General features: G+C 38.2%; 1 protein-coding gene across 1 annotated transcript; it reads left to right on the forward strand.

The window, feature by feature from the left end:
* Window positions 1-376: 376 nt before the first annotated feature.
* On the forward strand, window positions 377-12,995 carry LOC122084711 (26S proteasome non-ATPase regulatory subunit 9). The gene is made up of 5 exons (XM_042653154.1): window positions 377-627; window positions 853-913; window positions 2,916-3,023; window positions 10,668-11,022; window positions 12,763-12,995. The coding sequence occupies exons 1-5, from the start codon at window positions 487-489 to the stop codon at window positions 12,782-12,784; spliced, it is 687 nt and encodes a 228-aa protein (XP_042509088.1). The 5' UTR covers window positions 377-486; the 3' UTR covers window positions 12,785-12,995.
* The last annotated feature ends 4,519 nt before the right edge of the window (window positions 12,996-17,514 follow it).

Raw genomic sequence — 17,514 nt, forward strand, 5'->3', positions numbered from 1 at the left:
GTACATTTTATTCCTTGGCTTGGCTTGGCTTGGCTGTCCTTCACGTTCCTCTCATCAATAAATTGGACACATTAACCTCTATGCTCCTCTTGGGAGGCTTGTCCTATGTGTTTGAGCGTGACCCTATGTCCCACTCCCACCCAGAAAGCCGTTACCTATAAATTCTGATTCCTAATAGGTTGGACATCCAACGGTTCAGATGATCCCCATCATCCTTACACATAATAATGTGTGCCGTTGTGACGGGCCTGGTGTAACGATCGTTGTGCCGTGGCCGTTTAGGTTTAGCGGTTTGGTTTCCAATGTGGGATGTATGGGATTAAGGAAGCAGAGGAGGGTAAAACTGGAAAGCAGATCTTCGTCCTATTCCTCTGATCCTCACTGTCGATATCCTTGAACTCCAAAGACGCTTTTGCGCTCTTAATTGTCAATCGTTCACTATTGCGCTGTGTTTCAGAGTTTTTAGATTAGTAATTGATAAGAGAGATGGTGGCAATGAATCTGAAAGCGAAAACTATGTCTCTGATGGAACAAAGGGAGGCCTTGGAGACGGAAATGAACGACATCATTGCTCGTCTCTGCCAACCCGGAGGTCCTGGGATTTCAGGCAATCTTGTTGATCAAGAGGCAAGTTTCTTATCTTCCTTTTCGAATCCCTACTTTTTCGCCCTTCCAATATCATGTTTTCTCTATTAATTTCATGATTTCAGTTATTTATGAATTTTAGGTTTTTCTTATCTGTATTGTTAGGAATCTATTCTCTCGGTTTCGTTAAAAGAATAAAAAAAAAATTCTCCCCCGTTGATTGAAGTTATTCGCTACATTTTTTTCCTTTTTGGGCTCTTTGCACAGGGATTCCCTCGTTCTGATATTGATATTCCGGCTGTGAGGGCAGATCGCCATCGTCTTGCTGGTAATAATTAAGTATTGCTTCTGTCTAATTTGAACTGGGCTTGCTCATTGGTATTTGCATTTTTTCTTCTCCTTAAAGTTTGTGCAGCGGGTTAATATATATACCTTTGTTAGCTACTAGCTACAACTAACCATAATAAATTTGAAAATTCGTACATGTCTCCTCCGTGTTTGGGTATTACATTCAAGATATATCCTCAGTTCCTTTATTAATAGCGAGACCCAATAGTGACTATTATCTCTTTTGGTCCTAGTTTTTGTGTACTTGGAATTTAAAACTAACAGCCAGAAATTCAGTTCAACCCAGATAGAAATTTAGCAACCTGAAATTCAGTTCTCTGTGTCTTCAATAGTTCCAGGTTAGTTGGGAGAGGCTGATAGACATTAAGTTCCTCCAACATTTCCCTGAGGTCACTGTAATACCCAACAACTGATTTGTCTCCCTGCTTAAAATTGAAGATCTTCTCACAACGATCATAGATGTGAGAAATATTCTTGTCTGGAGAAAAACTTCCCTTTAAATTGTCCCAAACTCTTTTAGTTGTGGTGTAGAACATTACATTCGTGGCAATGGCTGGCTCCATACTACTGGACAACCATATAAGAATGTCATTTTCACGTATCCACTCAGCGTAATGTTTTGAGTCAGGAGTTGGTTTTGATGTGAGGTACTGTAACTTACGTTTGACATTTAGGTAGACTTTAACAGCTTGGGCTCACAACAAATAATTACAAGCTCCACTGAGCTTAATAGTAGTAATTTAGACATTGATAATGTTCGCAGGAGGCTTAGAGTCCCCCATTATATCAGAGAATAAATAAAACTAGCAAGAATAACCAGACCCAGCACTAGGTCAAAGAAGAATGCCTTCTTGCAGAGGAAAATCACACCCATAGGAAGAAACCACAGCCGCAGGACAAAAAACCAGTGAAAGTAAGTTTCTTGAAAATCTTGCAGAAATTAGGGTTTTTCAACAACTTTACGGAAAAACAGATTTAATGGTCAAGAAGAGGACAGATTGGACCTCAACAGATAAGTCACAACCACATACAAGAGCCACAGGTGGAGATCAAGTCAGCAACATCTGCAAATTCCAGTGCAGGAGAGAGAAAATATTCATGCACAGAGTGAATGTTCATCATGATAGAGGGTAATCAGAAATTGTAGCAGCACTTCAATGGGTCAGTAGTCAACATCAATAATGGAAACCCTAGTTCTTCACATGTTGCCTAGGTGGCTGCACACCACAAGAAGAAAACCTAAGATGAATCTCCCCAAACAGGTAGGAAGAGTGACAATCACTGATTAAACCTGATACCATGAAACAATATCATAAGTAGATAACTGGAGCCACAGGTTAGGAGAAGTAGAAGAAGGAAAAGAGAAGGAAGAAGAAGAGAGCTGTAGGGAGAGAACTGGCTAAAGGTTAGGCTAAATGCCTTAACCGTGGGCAATAAGATACATTTGCAATAAAGAAAAGAAACAATTAGAAGTATACCCCTGCTATAAGACAATGCATATGTTGGTCTATAAACCAATACAAATAAGCCCATATACCCAAACTATCCTCTACAGTAGTAGTAAACACAAGAATCTCAACAGAAGCATTTGGAGCAAGAATTAAAACTTGAATTTTCATGACTCTCTTGGTCTCTTTAAACCAAGTTTTGAATTCATTATGAATTTATGAGTTGTGTTTTACATGTGCTTAACTTCCATCTCATGGAATACACTTGGTTCTCTATCACATCTGAAAATGAAAATAGGCATGGCGCTGTAATTGTGCAAATGAAGCAGCTATTTTGCTTCTATTGGAAGGTATAATGATATTTACTGGTGCTATGAGATTTGCGTATTGTAGAGGTTTTCTTGATTGTATGAAACCCATGTGTTAATCTATTTGTCCTGTGAACTTCTGGTCTATAATCTGTTTACTGCTATTTTTTGTATTGACAGGTCTTGTATTTGCTTCTTTTTTTTCTTTCCCCCCCCCCCTCTGCAGAACTGCGTAATAATCATGAGGACATCACAGAGAAAATAAATGAAAATTTACAAGTTCTGCATTCTGCAAAGGTTGCCCGTAACTCATCTTCACTTGTCAAAGGAGAAGGTATGAGGATGAAGCTGACGCCTCTGCCTCTGTGTGTTTGTGTTAAATGTGTAGGGTTAAATTTAGATATCGATGGAGAAGTAACATGAATAGTGCCTATGTTCTTTAGTTTTTCCAGGACAACAAAAAGATTAAAAAATAAAAAATTGGATTGTGATAGTAGTATGAATTATTTATCATTTGTGAATAATTGAAACCTTCAACTACCTTATACATTTGCTCTATACTTCCTAGGTTCTTTTTCTATACTTAATAGATTTAGCTTTTATTAAGCCTATTGTAATTTCTGGGGAACAGGAACCGATAATACCTTTTAAGTTTGCATCAACCCCATATGACACAGTTATATCTTAATCATAGTCATATTATTGTGCTGTTTTAGAATATTTTGCTGTTCTTGTGTATTAGAAAACTGGATAGGCAATAGGTTTATTTCAGTTTTCAGTGCTTGGTCCATTTAGTGTCTTAGAAAACTGGATAGGTTTATTTTTTACTATTTTGCTGTTCTCGAGTCTTAGAAAATTGACCTAGTGCTGGTCTATTTAGTGTCTACCTACTGGTTAGTTGTTACTGAGGATGCCTTTATGTTGTAAAAACTATACATTTTCAAGGAAGATGATGCAGGATATCAGTGAGCAGATGTTAAACTCAACGAACACAATTGTAGTGGGGAAATATTAAAAGACTTAGAATCAGCACCTTTTAAACTAATATAGCAAATGTAAATACTATTTTTTCCTTCATTGCTGATTTTTACAAAACATTGCCCTTTACTTATAGAAAGTTGACCAATTATGGGTGAAAGAACACTCCCTGGTCATGTTCCCCTGCGCCCAGACACCGCCGCTGGGGGGGTGGGGGTGGGGAATGATGCCCTCACCCCTGTGAAATATGATAAACCTACCCCCTGTTGATATCCATGTGCGCCCTCCTCATTGCACAGGGGCCAAGCGACCAGGGAGTGTTCTCAAACCCATTTTTTAATAAGACTAACATAAGTAGAAAATCCTAGGTTGCATTTACCTAAAATAAGCACTACTTATTTCTCAAATCAGATGTAATCTCCTGATATAATTAGTTTGTTGCCTTACCCCTCTCCCCAACCCTTTCCTCTTTTTCTCCTACTTTTAGTTCAACCTGATATTTTACCTCTTTTTTGGGTACACTTCTAGTGATGATCTTGGTGGGGATCCTTCGCTGTTCTATTGGATATTTTGGGTTTTTGTCTGTGGTGTGTACTTGATTGGAGCCAATAGTAGATTTCTAGTTGATCTAGATGATAGCTGTTGAGCCTTGGTTTGTGGTGGGGACTGCTTTTAAAATGTGAGGAACCAGCTGTTGCACTGGTGTTAGTAGTGTCTTTTCAACCCTGAGTTTTACCTTACGGGTGCATGTATTGCAAATGTAAGTAGCTCTGTGGAAATTTTAAGATATATCATATATCTAGCTGGTAATCTTTCTTGGTAACATGTATACGCAATTACGCACTAATGAAAATTTATCATTGTTACAATCCCAGATACCTGTAATCAAACTAGAGAAAGGAGAAAAGAAGAGAAGAAAAGAGAGAGAGAGAGAGAGAGAGAGAGAGAGAGAGAGAGAGAGAGAGACAATTGAAAGGCTCCCAAAAAGAGGAGTAACCTGCGATCATACCAGAATAGTTTGATCGTAGGTTTACCCTTATTTTATATATTTTGCTATAGTAAAAAATAAGACAAGAGTACCCTCATTAACCCTAAACCAGAACCATGGGCCGACAGGACAGAATTGTCCCTATCGGCCTAGTAGAACTATTTAGCGTCATTCTTAACACTCCCCCTCAAGCTGGAGCATACACATCACCCATGCTTAGCTTGGTACAACCATTACGAAAACTATGAGCAAAAAGAGACTTGGTGAACATGTTAGCCAATTGATCTGATGAAGGAACAAAATGGGTCTCAATCAACTTCTTTAGAACAGCATCACCAACAAAGTGGTTGTCCACTTCTATGTGCTTGGTCCTCTCGTGGAAGACTAGATTACTAGCAATGTACACCGCAGCTTGATTGTCACAATACATCTTCATAGGCTTAGTCAATGGAAATCCCAACTCCAAAAGTAAAGACTAGAGCCTCATCAACTCAACAGTGGTATGAGTCATAGCTTTGTATTCTGCTTTGGCACTAGATCGGGCAATGGTGGTCTGCTTCTTGCTACGCCATGTAACCAGATTACCTCTAGCAAATGTATAATAGCTCGTAGTAGATCTCCGATCACTAGCAGAGCCGGCCCAATCAGTATCAGAATAGCCAACTAGTTCCATATGCCAATTAGGACGATAGATCAGCCCTTTTCCAGGAGCACTCTTTAGGTAGCGAAGAACATGGACAACAGCATCCCAATGAGCTTTTTGAGGAGACTGCATGAACTGACTGAGGACTCCAACAGCATAGGAGATGTCAGGACAAGTCACAGTAAGATAAATTAACTTGCCAATCAAACTCCTGTAGTGATGCACATCCTGGAGAGGTTCGCCATCATTAATGCCAAACTTTTAGTGAGGATCCATAGGGATATCAACAGGTCTGGATGCAAGCATATCAGTATCAGATAAAAGATCTAACACATATTTCCTTTGAGACAAACTGATCCCTTTCTTGCATCGGATCACCTCAATCCTAAGAAAATAGTGAAGTTAGTTCAAGTCCTTGGTCTGAAAGTGTTGCTGTAGATAAGCTTTCACTTCAGAAATTCCTGCTTCATCATTGCCAGTAAGAATAATATCATCAACATAAACTACCAAGACAACCAGTTTATCACCTCTACGACGAACAAAGACAGACTGATTAGAATAACATTGAGAAAATCCACAAGTAACTATGGTAGCACTGAACTTGTCAAACCATGCCCAAGGGGACTATTTAAGTCCATAGATAGCCTTGTGTAAGCGACACACACGACCTTTATTCTCCCCCTGAGCAACATAACCAGGAGGTTGCTCCATATACACCTCTTCCTGTAGATCACCATACAAGAAGACATTCTTAATGTCCAACTGAAACAAGGGCCAATCAAAGTTGACAGCAAGAGAAATAAGTAGACGAACAGAGTTCAGTCTAACAACTAGGGAGAAGGTCTCAAAATAATCAACTCCATATGTCTGAGTATACCCCTTGGCAACCAGACGGGCTTTCAACCACTCAACAGAGCCATTAGAGTGGTATATAACAGTGTACACCCAATGACACTTCACCAAATCCTTATTAGCAGGTAAATCTACTAGACTCCAGGTACCACGACTCAAGAGAGCATCCATTTCTACATCCATAGCAGTTTTCCATCCAGGAATACTTAGGGCATCAGTATGGGTGCGGGGAAAGGATTAGTAGAAAGAGACAGGGCAAGACCATGGATAGGAGAAGGAAGGTGAGACAAAGAAACAAAGTTATCAATAGGATACACAATCATAGATTTTTTAGTGCAAGAACATGTACCTTTCCTTTGAGCAATTGGTAAGTCATCAGGCGGAGGAGGAGCTTCATCAGAGGAAGGCGGCAGGGGAGGAAGTGAATTACTTGGAGTATTGGTTTCTCCACTTGGTTGTCCAACATTCTTCCTACGCTGATAAACCTGTAGGAGAGGTGAGTCATTGGCACTAGGAACATCAGGGAAGGGTATGAGAGAGGGAATGAGTGAAGGAGATGGAGAAGACCACTCCATACTAGACTGGGACACCTGAGGAGAAAAAAATGATGTGCCCTCAAAGAAAATCACATCAACACTAACGAAGTTTCTGTGAGTAATAGGGTCATAGCACTTGTACCCTTTCTGAGTATGTGAATAACCCAAAAAAATGCACTTAGTAGACCTAGGAGATAGTTTATCTACTTGCACATGGAAATTATGAACAAAGCACACACACCCAAAGACTCGAGGAGGAATAGGAAAACTCAACAAAATAGGGAACATAATAGAAAAATGAGACCTTTCTGAGAGAACTGAAAATGGCATGTGATTAATCAAGTGACATGCAGTCAAAACTCCATCACACAAAAAATGCTTAGTAACATGCATATGAATCATAATAGCTCGAGCTATCTCAAGAAGATGCCGGTTCTTGTGCTCTGCTACCCCATTTTGCTATGGGGTATAGGCACAACTAGTTTGGTGTATCATTCCACAGTTGGCACAAAAATCAGAAATATCATTTTGAGCATATTCTAGAGCATTATCAGAACGAAAAATCTTAATTAAAATACCAAATTGAGTTTTTATTTCATTATAGAATTGTTGAAATACAGATGAAAATTCAGATTTGTCCTTTAACATGTAAATCCATGTAAGGCGAGAATGATTGTCCACAAAAGTCACAAAATAGCGAAAACAAAATCTATTGCTAACTCTGAAAGGACCCCATACATCAGAATGGACTAAAGAAAATAAAGACAGACTACGAGACAAAGAGCGAGATGGGAAGGACACACAATGATGTTTTCCCAACTCACATGCCTTACAATCTAACTTAAGAATAGACTTAAAAGTAAGAAATAAAAGTTTCAACCTAGACAAAGATAAATGTCCTAAACGATAGTGCCATTGGAAAGGAGTCACATCCCCAACAGCAATAGTAGCAGCAGAAGAAGTAGAAGAGCCACAGTTGAGATAATATAAACCATCATTTTTACACCCTCCACCAATTGTCTTCCTCGTGTGAATATCCTGAAAAACACAGTGAGGGAAAAAAGGTTATTGAGCTATTTAATGAACTAGTTAGCTTGCTCACAGAAAGAAGACTTAATGGAAATTGTGGAACATGTAACATAGAAGATAAATTCAGAGAGGGAGTAGGAGAGATAGTACCATGGCCTAGAAACGGTGTGGAAGCACCTTTGGCTAGAATAACAGATGTAGAATTGGTACTAGAGGAAAAGGTCTTAAAAAGTGATGACTTACCAGTCATATGAGTAGAAGCACCTGAATCAATGATCCAGGGGGTAGAGGTAGTGGTAAGAAGGGCTGAGGTACCTGTATGAGCTAAGGTGGCAGCGGATGTAGACCCACTAGTGGATGTATTAGAGGATGCCTCGAGAGTGTGATGTATTAGAGGATGCCTCAAGAGTGTGCAAGCGCCGGAGCAACTGATTGATGTCATCGCGCAGACTGGTATATGAATCTCTTGAAGAAGGTCTCGGTTTAGCATCAACGAAAGACACTGTGTCAGTACCATCATCTTACATTACATGATTGGCTAACTAGGTTGTCCACTCTAGCTTTCCATGCTTTACCAAGCAAGTCTCTATAGTATGGTTGGGCTTCCCGCAATAAGTGCACTGGCGAGCTGCACGATCAGAAGGCTGTCCACTAGAACCTCGACTAGCTGATCCACGACCCCCTCGCGACCGCGACCACGACCACGTCCACGGTTGGCAAGGAAGACAGAATTGTCTTTGGAAGATTGATCAGATTTAGTTGATGAAGTGATACGCTGCAGTCACGAATAAGTGTCATTCAGAGTAGGAACAGTATTGCCTGCAAGTATATGGCCCTTCACTGCCTTCAAATCATTATTCAAACTAGCCAAAAATTTGGAAATGAAAAACTCATTCCGCTGAGCCTTCAATTTGTCAATGTCTATGGTTAAGGGCTAGAAAACATTAAGTTTTTCAACCATTCCCCTGAAAGTACTATAATACTCTGAAAGAGATTTTTCAGACTAGCGAAACTGGAACAACTTCTCATAAATATCATAGATACGGGTCATGTTCTTTTCTTGAGAGTAAGTTTTCTTCAAATAATCCCATGCTCCCTTTGCAATAGAGTGAAACATGACATTGGAAACGACATCTGGTTCCATACTATTCCACAACCAGATTAAATCAAAGCATTCTCTTTCATCCATTCATCATAACCCTTGTCAGATGATGAAAGAGAATCAAAAGTAGTATACTTAAGTTAATCCTTGGCCATAAGGTAAACTTTCACAGATTGAGCCCAAAGTAGGTAATTCGAGCTTCCCTTGAGCTTAATAGAAGTAATTTGGACATTGACATTGTCCGAAGCAGATGTAGTAGTCACAGAGGTAGTAGACTTGGTCTTAGCCATGAGAACAAAAAATAAAGTAGATAAATAGAGTCGCAGAAATACCAAGAAAAACAGCAAACCACACCTGAACCACAACGACTGGATATCTGGCTTTCACCCAAGAGACCCGGGTTCGATAAAAAAAGAAGAAGATGGCTGCGGTTCAAGTTCTTCAAATCTTCAGCATAGTACCAATAGAGTACGATCCATACACGAAATAAATCACTCCATGTGATTTACTACATAGTAGATGCAGCAATAGGTGGCTGCACACCAGAAGATTTCAGTACAAAACCGAGATCAGTAGGTAGAATTTTGAAAAGCTTGATTTGATTACAGAACCTCTGATACCATGTTACAATCCCAGATATCTGTAATCAAACCAGAGAAAGGAGAAAAGAGGAGAAGAAGACGAGAGAGAGAGAGAGAGAGAGAGAGAGAGAGACTCCCAAAAAGAGGAGTAACCTGCGATCAGACCAGAATAGTTTGATCGCAGGTTTACCCTTATTTTATATATTTTACCACAAAAAAAAAATAAGACAAGAGTACCCTCATTAACCCTAAACCATAACCATGGGCTGATAGGACAGAATTGTCCCTATCGGCCTAGTAGAACTAACGCTACCTTATTGGGATTAGCGTCATTCTCAACAATCATGTTCAGTGAGGTGAGAAGGAAATATAAATTATCATATACAGCTCTTTTTTGGGGGCATATAATTCTTGGACTTTTCACACTTTCTTAGTAATGTTGATTATTCAAAGATTATATTTATAACCCTTAGAATTGCCCAATTGACCAAAGTCCTAGAAGTTCATTTTATAATTGCTTCTTGATATGTGACTATAATCAAGTGTTCTCCTTATGACAGCATTTTGTGCATTGTGATAACAGCTATGACCTTGTACCACTCTCTCTCTCTCTGGGGGGGGGGGGCATTTGATTCTTCGTTTACTTAATGTGAGTGGTACTGGCAGATAATGATTAGCATAAATTATAATAAGTATATTCTTATTGATCTCCATATAGGTTCATGGCTTTTTTTTTTTTTTTTGGGTAAGTAGATTGATGGCTTGTTAACATGTATAAATTTTCTTCTATTTTGCTTGGTACATGGAGACTTCAATCTTCTCAAGTTTTATGAGACTGAGTGGACCAATTTTTTGAAACCACGCCCATGAAGATCTATGGTCCATATCTGGAAAAAGTAGGAACCAATAGGCCGATTCTGATGTTCTGAGTAATATCCCTATGACTATGACCCCTTGAGGTATATAATTTCTACTCTGCAAAAAATTCACTGGTAAAGATTTTAGGTGTGTTTATACCGAAGGGATCAGTCTCTATGTTTCCATTTACCTTGTGTCAATTCTCATAGCTGTATATGCTCTCTCAAATATTCAGATTGTTGAACTCTAAAACTGCTTGCTCAAAATTGACCTTCATCTGTAATCCTAGCCATTCACCTACATGTGGATTCTTCTGTATTACTTGAAATGTCTGATACATACAGAATAATAAAGTTTTGTAATTAAGAAAATTGAATACATTTTTGTCCATGATATATATGCATGCTAAAGGAGAGGGATCTATTCAAGCCTCATACAACTCCAACTCTGTTCCATCTGCCTCTTCACCTGATGTTCTTCCAGAAGATTCTGCAAGCACTATGGACGTGGATGTATTTCTCAGCGTACCCTTTGCAATAGTTGATGAAATCACTGATGGTTCTCCAGCTGCTGAAGATGGTTTACAACTTGGTGACCGGATTATGAAATTTGGCAATGTCGGGTCTGGTGATGGTTTGCTACAAAGGCTTGCTTCTGAAGCCCAGTCAAATCAAGGTCGTCCAGTCTCTTTGGTAGTCATGAGGCAGGGTTCGCAAATTATCTTGACTGTGACACCAAGATCGTGGCAAGGCAGGGGTCTTCTGGGGTATGTATGATATTGCTTCTTTTTTGAACTTACTCCTTACCAAATGATGCCACCACCGTTTAACTTTTGTTTCTGCTTAAGTTTTTGTTTTATGATTAACAAAAGGTGGTGGGATTCAAAAACCATTTGCCTACTGAGTAAACCATGTTTCCTTCTCCTGGCTTTGCGCAAGAGGGTTGACAAACCAGTATATATGGCTTTAGGAGGGGATTTATGTGGTCAAGCTCGACTATAATTTAATTTCTCCTTCTAGTCCTGTAGATGATTCCTCTGCATCAGTCCTCCTTGAATCTAATGCGGTTCATGACTGGACTGCATGCTGTCTCGAGAACTATTTGCCTATTCAATCTTTGTTCTTAAAAATACACAACTTAACTCTACTAAGCCTGATCCCAACTAAATGGGGTTGAGACAATATGAGAGGGGGTACTAAGAAATCATTTGGTCTTCATTTCATGGTATATTGGGTTATTAGTCACTTCGGTCCAGCGTCGCTGTAATTGATTTTTGAATTTCATTAGTTGAAAGATGGATGAGAAGAAAGAGATGAAGTCAAACAACTCGACTCAACTTATCCCAACTAAATGGGGTTATTTTGGTCATTCAACTCTATTTGAAACCACACGTGTTATCAAACCTAATTTATGCATGTTTTTTCTCAATGCTAGTAATTTTAGGCTTGCCCCTTGCTCTTTTAGGTTCTTCAATTTGAATTGTGTACTCCTTACCCATGCATTCAGAGGTCTTTGTTGCATTTGGTTGCATGACGATTTCTTCTCAACTATCATGTATTTGATCTACTCCTAAATTACCTCAAATGTAGTCATTTCTTATTTTATCTTTTCTAATTTTACCACTCATCTATTTCCACATCCTTATTTCAGCGACTCTAATTTTGTTTATATTTCGTTTCTTCACCACCTAACATTCAGCATAAAACGTTTCTGGAGTTTTATTTATCTTAGAAGTTTTCCTTTAGTTTTGATGGAATGCATCGGTCACACTTCTCATTAGATAATGCATAATGAGATATAGATAAGGTCAAACCGATGTTGCGATAATGTTGATATTTTTAGGGCCTGGATTTCTTCTAGACTCATACATTTTGCTCCTATGGTGACTTGTCTAGTAGGGACAAATGCAAAGAATATAGCACGTCAGTATCTGCTATGAGCATCACATGTATCCTTCAGAAAATAACTTTCCCCGCTGAAGAATGAATATTCTCTAGAAAAATTGAAGGTTTTACACCCCCCCCCCCCCCCCCAAAAAAAAAAAGAATATGGAGGTAGAACTACAAATTGTAAAACTGCAAACACGCAACATATATATATATATATATTTTTTTTTTTCCAAAATGGCATTCCTTGCAGATATCCTTCTACTTTTGTATTGTTGACAATTCAACTCCATATGATACTGGTAAAAGCTTTTCTGGAGATATTTTTTGCATGGAAGGGTGTGTGGCATTTCAGAGGGAGCAGAATTATGGGTATCAGAAATGGATTCGTTCAAGGATTCAGTTCAATTCAAAGCCTGCTTGTGGGCAAACTCTAATGACTAAATCTGATGGTTCTATGTTAAGTTTGAGCTGTTCCCAGCACAAGGGATCTATGTTAAGTTTTAGCTGCTTAGCCTTGATTAGAAGGAATGAATTAGCATTTTCTATATATATAATTTATGTATGGTGCTGCAGACGTTTGAGATTACTAATCCAGCCGCTCTTTGTGATCCTTGCAGATGCCATTTCCAAATCTTATGAACGATTCAGTTTTATGCCGTCTCATAGGGAAGTGGTCAAAGTTCTTTGGGTTTTGTTTTAGACTGAAGCACCACATACTGATGTGATATGGAATGGAGAAATTGGCATGCAATCCTCTAAGCTACTGTTTACATTGATTTGAGATAATACAAGTACAACATTCTCATTATAGTATACAGTTGCTATAGAAATGCAATTGGATTGTGTGAAACATGTTGCCGAATGTTTGGTAATGGACTTATGGTACCTGACTAACCCAGGCTCTTGACCGTTACAGGATGAGTTGAACTGGTCAAATCTTATGGAGTCTGAGTCTGAGCCTGAGCCTGGCTAGTTGTGTAGTGAGTCTGAAGGGAGTTGGAAAATTGAAATCCTTTGCAACCCTTGAGTAGCGTGAGAGAGAAAGCATCTCAGGTCTACTTCAGTTGAGAAGTTCGAGTATATTATTTGACAGATTATCAATCTATCAACGGAAGCTAATGCCTTCTTTTGCTTGTGTCCATAACTACCTTCTCTGTGTAACATTGCCTGTTGCCCACCGTGTGTTGGTTACATCCGCAGGGCAGCTGAGGATGACCATGGCTTCCAACGTTGCAAATTAGAGGCCGAGTGGGCCGATTGGACTTGGAATTGACTTGGCCTGGTTCCTATGAACCCAGATTCTTATATAGTGGAGTTGCATTTGGTAGTCATCCAGAAAAATGTATCTGAAGTTTTTCCGTTCAATGGGAACAAAAAAACGGAATAAAGCGTTTGATGTCAACTTAGTATTTTTTAATTTTTTTTGAACAAAAAGTGGGGAGGGGGAAATGGTAGAAATGTAAAATGATGGAATGATGAAATCTTGTTTCATCTTTTCAATTTTGTATCAAATACAAAAAAAGTGAACAACTAAGGAAATCGTTCTTGAAACAGGTTCACCAAACACTATATTTTTGTTTCAAAACGGCATTTTGACACAGAAAATGAAAATTTTGTTTTTGACACAAGACGTTATCTCTGAAACTGAATGACTACCAAATGTTATCTCTGAAACTGAATGACTGCCAAACGTAGCTTGAGTCCCAGTGAGTTCGGTCTAGTCTAATTAATTCTGGTCATTTTGGACTCATTCCTTGATGATTTGAACAGGATCATTAATTTCACTATATGGTACCATCTGTTTCTGGAAAGATGGTGTCTGAATCATTTCCATTTTTGCAAGTTATCATGTGTAGAGTCTCACAATGCCCTTTCCAATTCTGGATCTGTAGGTCCATGCAGTGGTTAGCTTGGGATTTCATGTTGAAGAGACGAGTTATCGTCAAGGAAGGTCATCAACATTTAAGGTGGTGGTTGGAAGCAAGAACATTTGAGGGATCTAAATTTTGTCATTGAGTGATGAGTGGATGGACAAAGGCTATTAGAGATAGATGGGAGGTAGATGAAATTTGGACTGATATCAGACAACTTGACGACTTGTGGGGATGTGATAATGCCAAACAGTGGCCTTGGACCTCAATCCCTCTTCTTCTAACTATTAGGCTTTTTGTGAATAGACCTATGATATGTATTAAGCTGAACACCAACTTCATACTAGTACTTAAGAAAGTAGCACTAGAGGCTATGCGTAAGAAATCCATAACTACGGTCATCACCTTTTTCATCAATGATCAAACCTGACCTGAGGCCAACTGGTCCAATCCAACTTTAGGTGGGTTTTGGGCTGGCAGCTATGACCTTTAAGTGGGCTTGGGCCTGGGCCTGAACAGCCGAACCAAAGGTTTGTCCTTCAAAATTTTTGAAGCCAACCTGAGAGTTCTGAGAAAATAAAATATAGGTTTACAGCAAAATGATGAAGACTTGATGCTTATGGTCCTCTGGTTCAATTTGATTATTGGTTTGGTCGTTTGAAAAGATAGGCTTTGAGTCTTTGATAAGATGGACCAAATCTTGAAGTGAATGGCATGTCTGTTGGGGGCACAATATCTTGTATTTCTTTGCTTGCATTTGTGAGATGATTCCCAAGGACTGTTAAGAGGCCGTAATTAGGGCTATATAAATATTTCAGTAATTACATGCATATGGTTTTGTTATAAATTTGTCTGTAATCAATCTGAAAGAGGTGTAAGTTTAAGCTGTTGTAACCCTATTTTCCATTGATAGTGAAATAAATCTTATTTCACCATGAACATAGGTAATTTTATCAAACCACGTAAATCCATTCTATGATTATTTATTTACGATTTTCATTCTTTTTTTGTATTGTTTTAAATTCTCGTTTTCTACTATGTCCTCCGATCTTAATAAATCTTCTTCACAATTCCATGTACAATGACAGCTGATTAGAAACAAAACCAGATTCCCATCAAGGGTTAACATAGGTCAAAATCAACTAAGCACAAATTTTGTTTTTAGTGGGTGGTTTCACAACTATCATTATCATAAATCTTTTTGGTAAGAAATATCATTATCATAATCAGTACGTAAACATTGGTGATTATGATTGTGACAGCTGTTAATCTTTCAACCTTTCACTTTGTTTTCAGGTTGGCTGTTCATAAAGAATGGTGTTAGGTTGGAACATAGAATGATAGCTCTTATTGCTGTCATAAAAAAAAAAGTTCATCTTAACTAAACTAGTAGATAGAGACTGCTACCCTATTTTGGTCATAACCTGGGATTAAATTGAAAACCAAAATATGAACTGTCATGTAATGGACTTTTCCCTACTCTAAAAAGAAATGTATGGTTGCATGCAAGTTAAAGAATATATATTAATGTGTTTTTGGCATATTAATGATCTTTTATTTGGGACCCACACCCCTAAAAAAATTTATTGGGCCACTAAAATCTTAGGCTCTTGTTTGGCTGCAAGGAAAACGTTGGAAAGTGGCTGTGAAGTTGACAATATTCTTAAGAATGACTTGTATCATATGTTGTCCCTCCCCTTCACAATGAAAACCTGAGTTGATCTGTTTAGACTGCTTCATTGCTAATCATATTACCTTCATCTACTTCTGCTTCTTCTCTTTCAATAAAGTTTTAATTTATCAAACACAGAGAAACCAATGGGAGCTAAAAAAGGGTAAAATCATTAAACTTGGATGACAACAACATGGTCAAGTTAGCAAAAAAATTGACTCATCCCCATGGGTGTAGGTATTGATAGCCAAGTCATCTAGGTCACCTGCTGCATCTGCTCTGGTCATAGGTTAAGTAAAAAAGTTAAAAAATGAGACATCTGGAGATAAACCACTTCTTAGGCAAAATAATTACTTTATTTGGGTTGCTGTGCAAAGTCTGAATTCTACTCTTCTAAATTCCAGCCTTACAAATTAGGTGTGTAAGCTTGCAAACAAAATGCAATTATCAACTTAGGCATACAGGAAAACCACTTCTTTGCACTATAAGAAATTAGTTGAAGTGATAATGGATGCCTTTATCCAATAAGGGATACAATGAGAGGGTCAAACCTATTGTCCATTGGTTGGTGATGGGTTTGGCTTAGTATTGGTCCAGTATCAAACATGCTTTCTCAGCCCACAGTTTGGCCTTGCTCATCCACCTCAAACTTTGTAGGTAAACCAATTTGAGTTTGAATATTAATATCATAGGTTATGTTTGGTTGCAAGGAAAATTAAAAGGAAAGAAAATGAAAAATTCAATCCTTAAAAAGGGAACTTTGGTATTCATTACTCGACGTGATTGTATAAACTACTCAAATTGTTTACGATGTTTAGTATTGATATTTTTTAAATGTAATTTTTATTTTACTTTTCAAACCTAAAGGATTTGGACACAAGGTAAAATTAAATTTAATAAAACAAATTTAGAATGATTTAAAGGTACTGGTATAATCATCTAGGATAATAGTTACAAAAGTTTATAATTTTCACTGCCCTCCCCTTTAACTTCCTTTGCAACCAGGTGAAATAGAGATTTATATAATACGATTAAGCAAAATGAAACAACCTTACTTAGGTTGTGGTCTCAATCAAACCACATTTCTTTACCAAAAAAAACCGAACCATATTTGATCCGGATAATAGCCATCTACTAACTTGGGAGTAGGTAGTTACAAGATTACCAAAGGGAATGTACTCTTATTTATCAAACTGACGGTCCTAAAAATTAGGGACGATGGAAGACCTAAAAGTATCAAAGAAAGGGGAAAAGTCTGCCGCGGAGGTGCCTAGACCTATGTCTATCTCTTTCCCCAGTGGGAATGAACCCCTACCCCTATGTGTTATGCGCACCCATTGGTGCAACCCGCTATTTAATGTAAAGAATCCTATCCTAAAACCCAAAGTTATATGAGACTGATAGGTATAATTCCCCCTTTTAAATAGCTTTCAGATCACTTGAGCATGGAAAATGATAAATAACAACCATAGGAAATGTCTCATAAATAACTCATTTAAGCTGATTTGTTGCTATTTTTGTTATTGGGAAAAGAAGCCTAAAAGGTAATGTGGCCCCTCTTCCCAACACAGAAGGGCGAGGGGAAAAAATGACAAGCCCAACTTTCATGAAGGAGAAAATCCTACTCCTAATGATGCTTCCACACATGCTCCCATTAGTCCCCTTATTGATGTATGTAGGGGCCAGTGAGAGTCATGCACTCATGCTGCCTTTAAGGAAACTCTCCTTTTTATTTTTATTTTTTTTGAATAATCTTACATTTTTTTTTATTTTTTTATACGTTTAAGTGGCATCAACAAAATCCCTTCTATTTTTTTTTTTTGGGG

Source organism: Macadamia integrifolia, chromosome 7, assembly GCF_013358625.1.
Source record: "Macadamia integrifolia cultivar HAES 741 chromosome 7, SCU_Mint_v3, whole genome shotgun sequence".
Taxonomy (NCBI): Eukaryota; Viridiplantae; Streptophyta; class Magnoliopsida; order Proteales; family Proteaceae; genus Macadamia; species Macadamia integrifolia.

Coding starts and splice junctions, on each gene's coding strand:
- LOC122084711 (XM_042653154.1), top strand. CDS start 487: ATGGTGGCAATGAATCTGAAAGCGAAAACTATGTCTCTGATGGAACAA. Junction 914..2,915: donor AGATCGCCATCGTCTTGCTG/GTAATAATTAAG, acceptor CCCCCTCTGCAG/AACTGCGTAATAATCATGAG. Junction 3,024..10,667: donor TTCACTTGTCAAAGGAGAAG/GTATGAGGATGA, acceptor TGCATGCTAAAG/GAGAGGGATCTATTCAAGCC.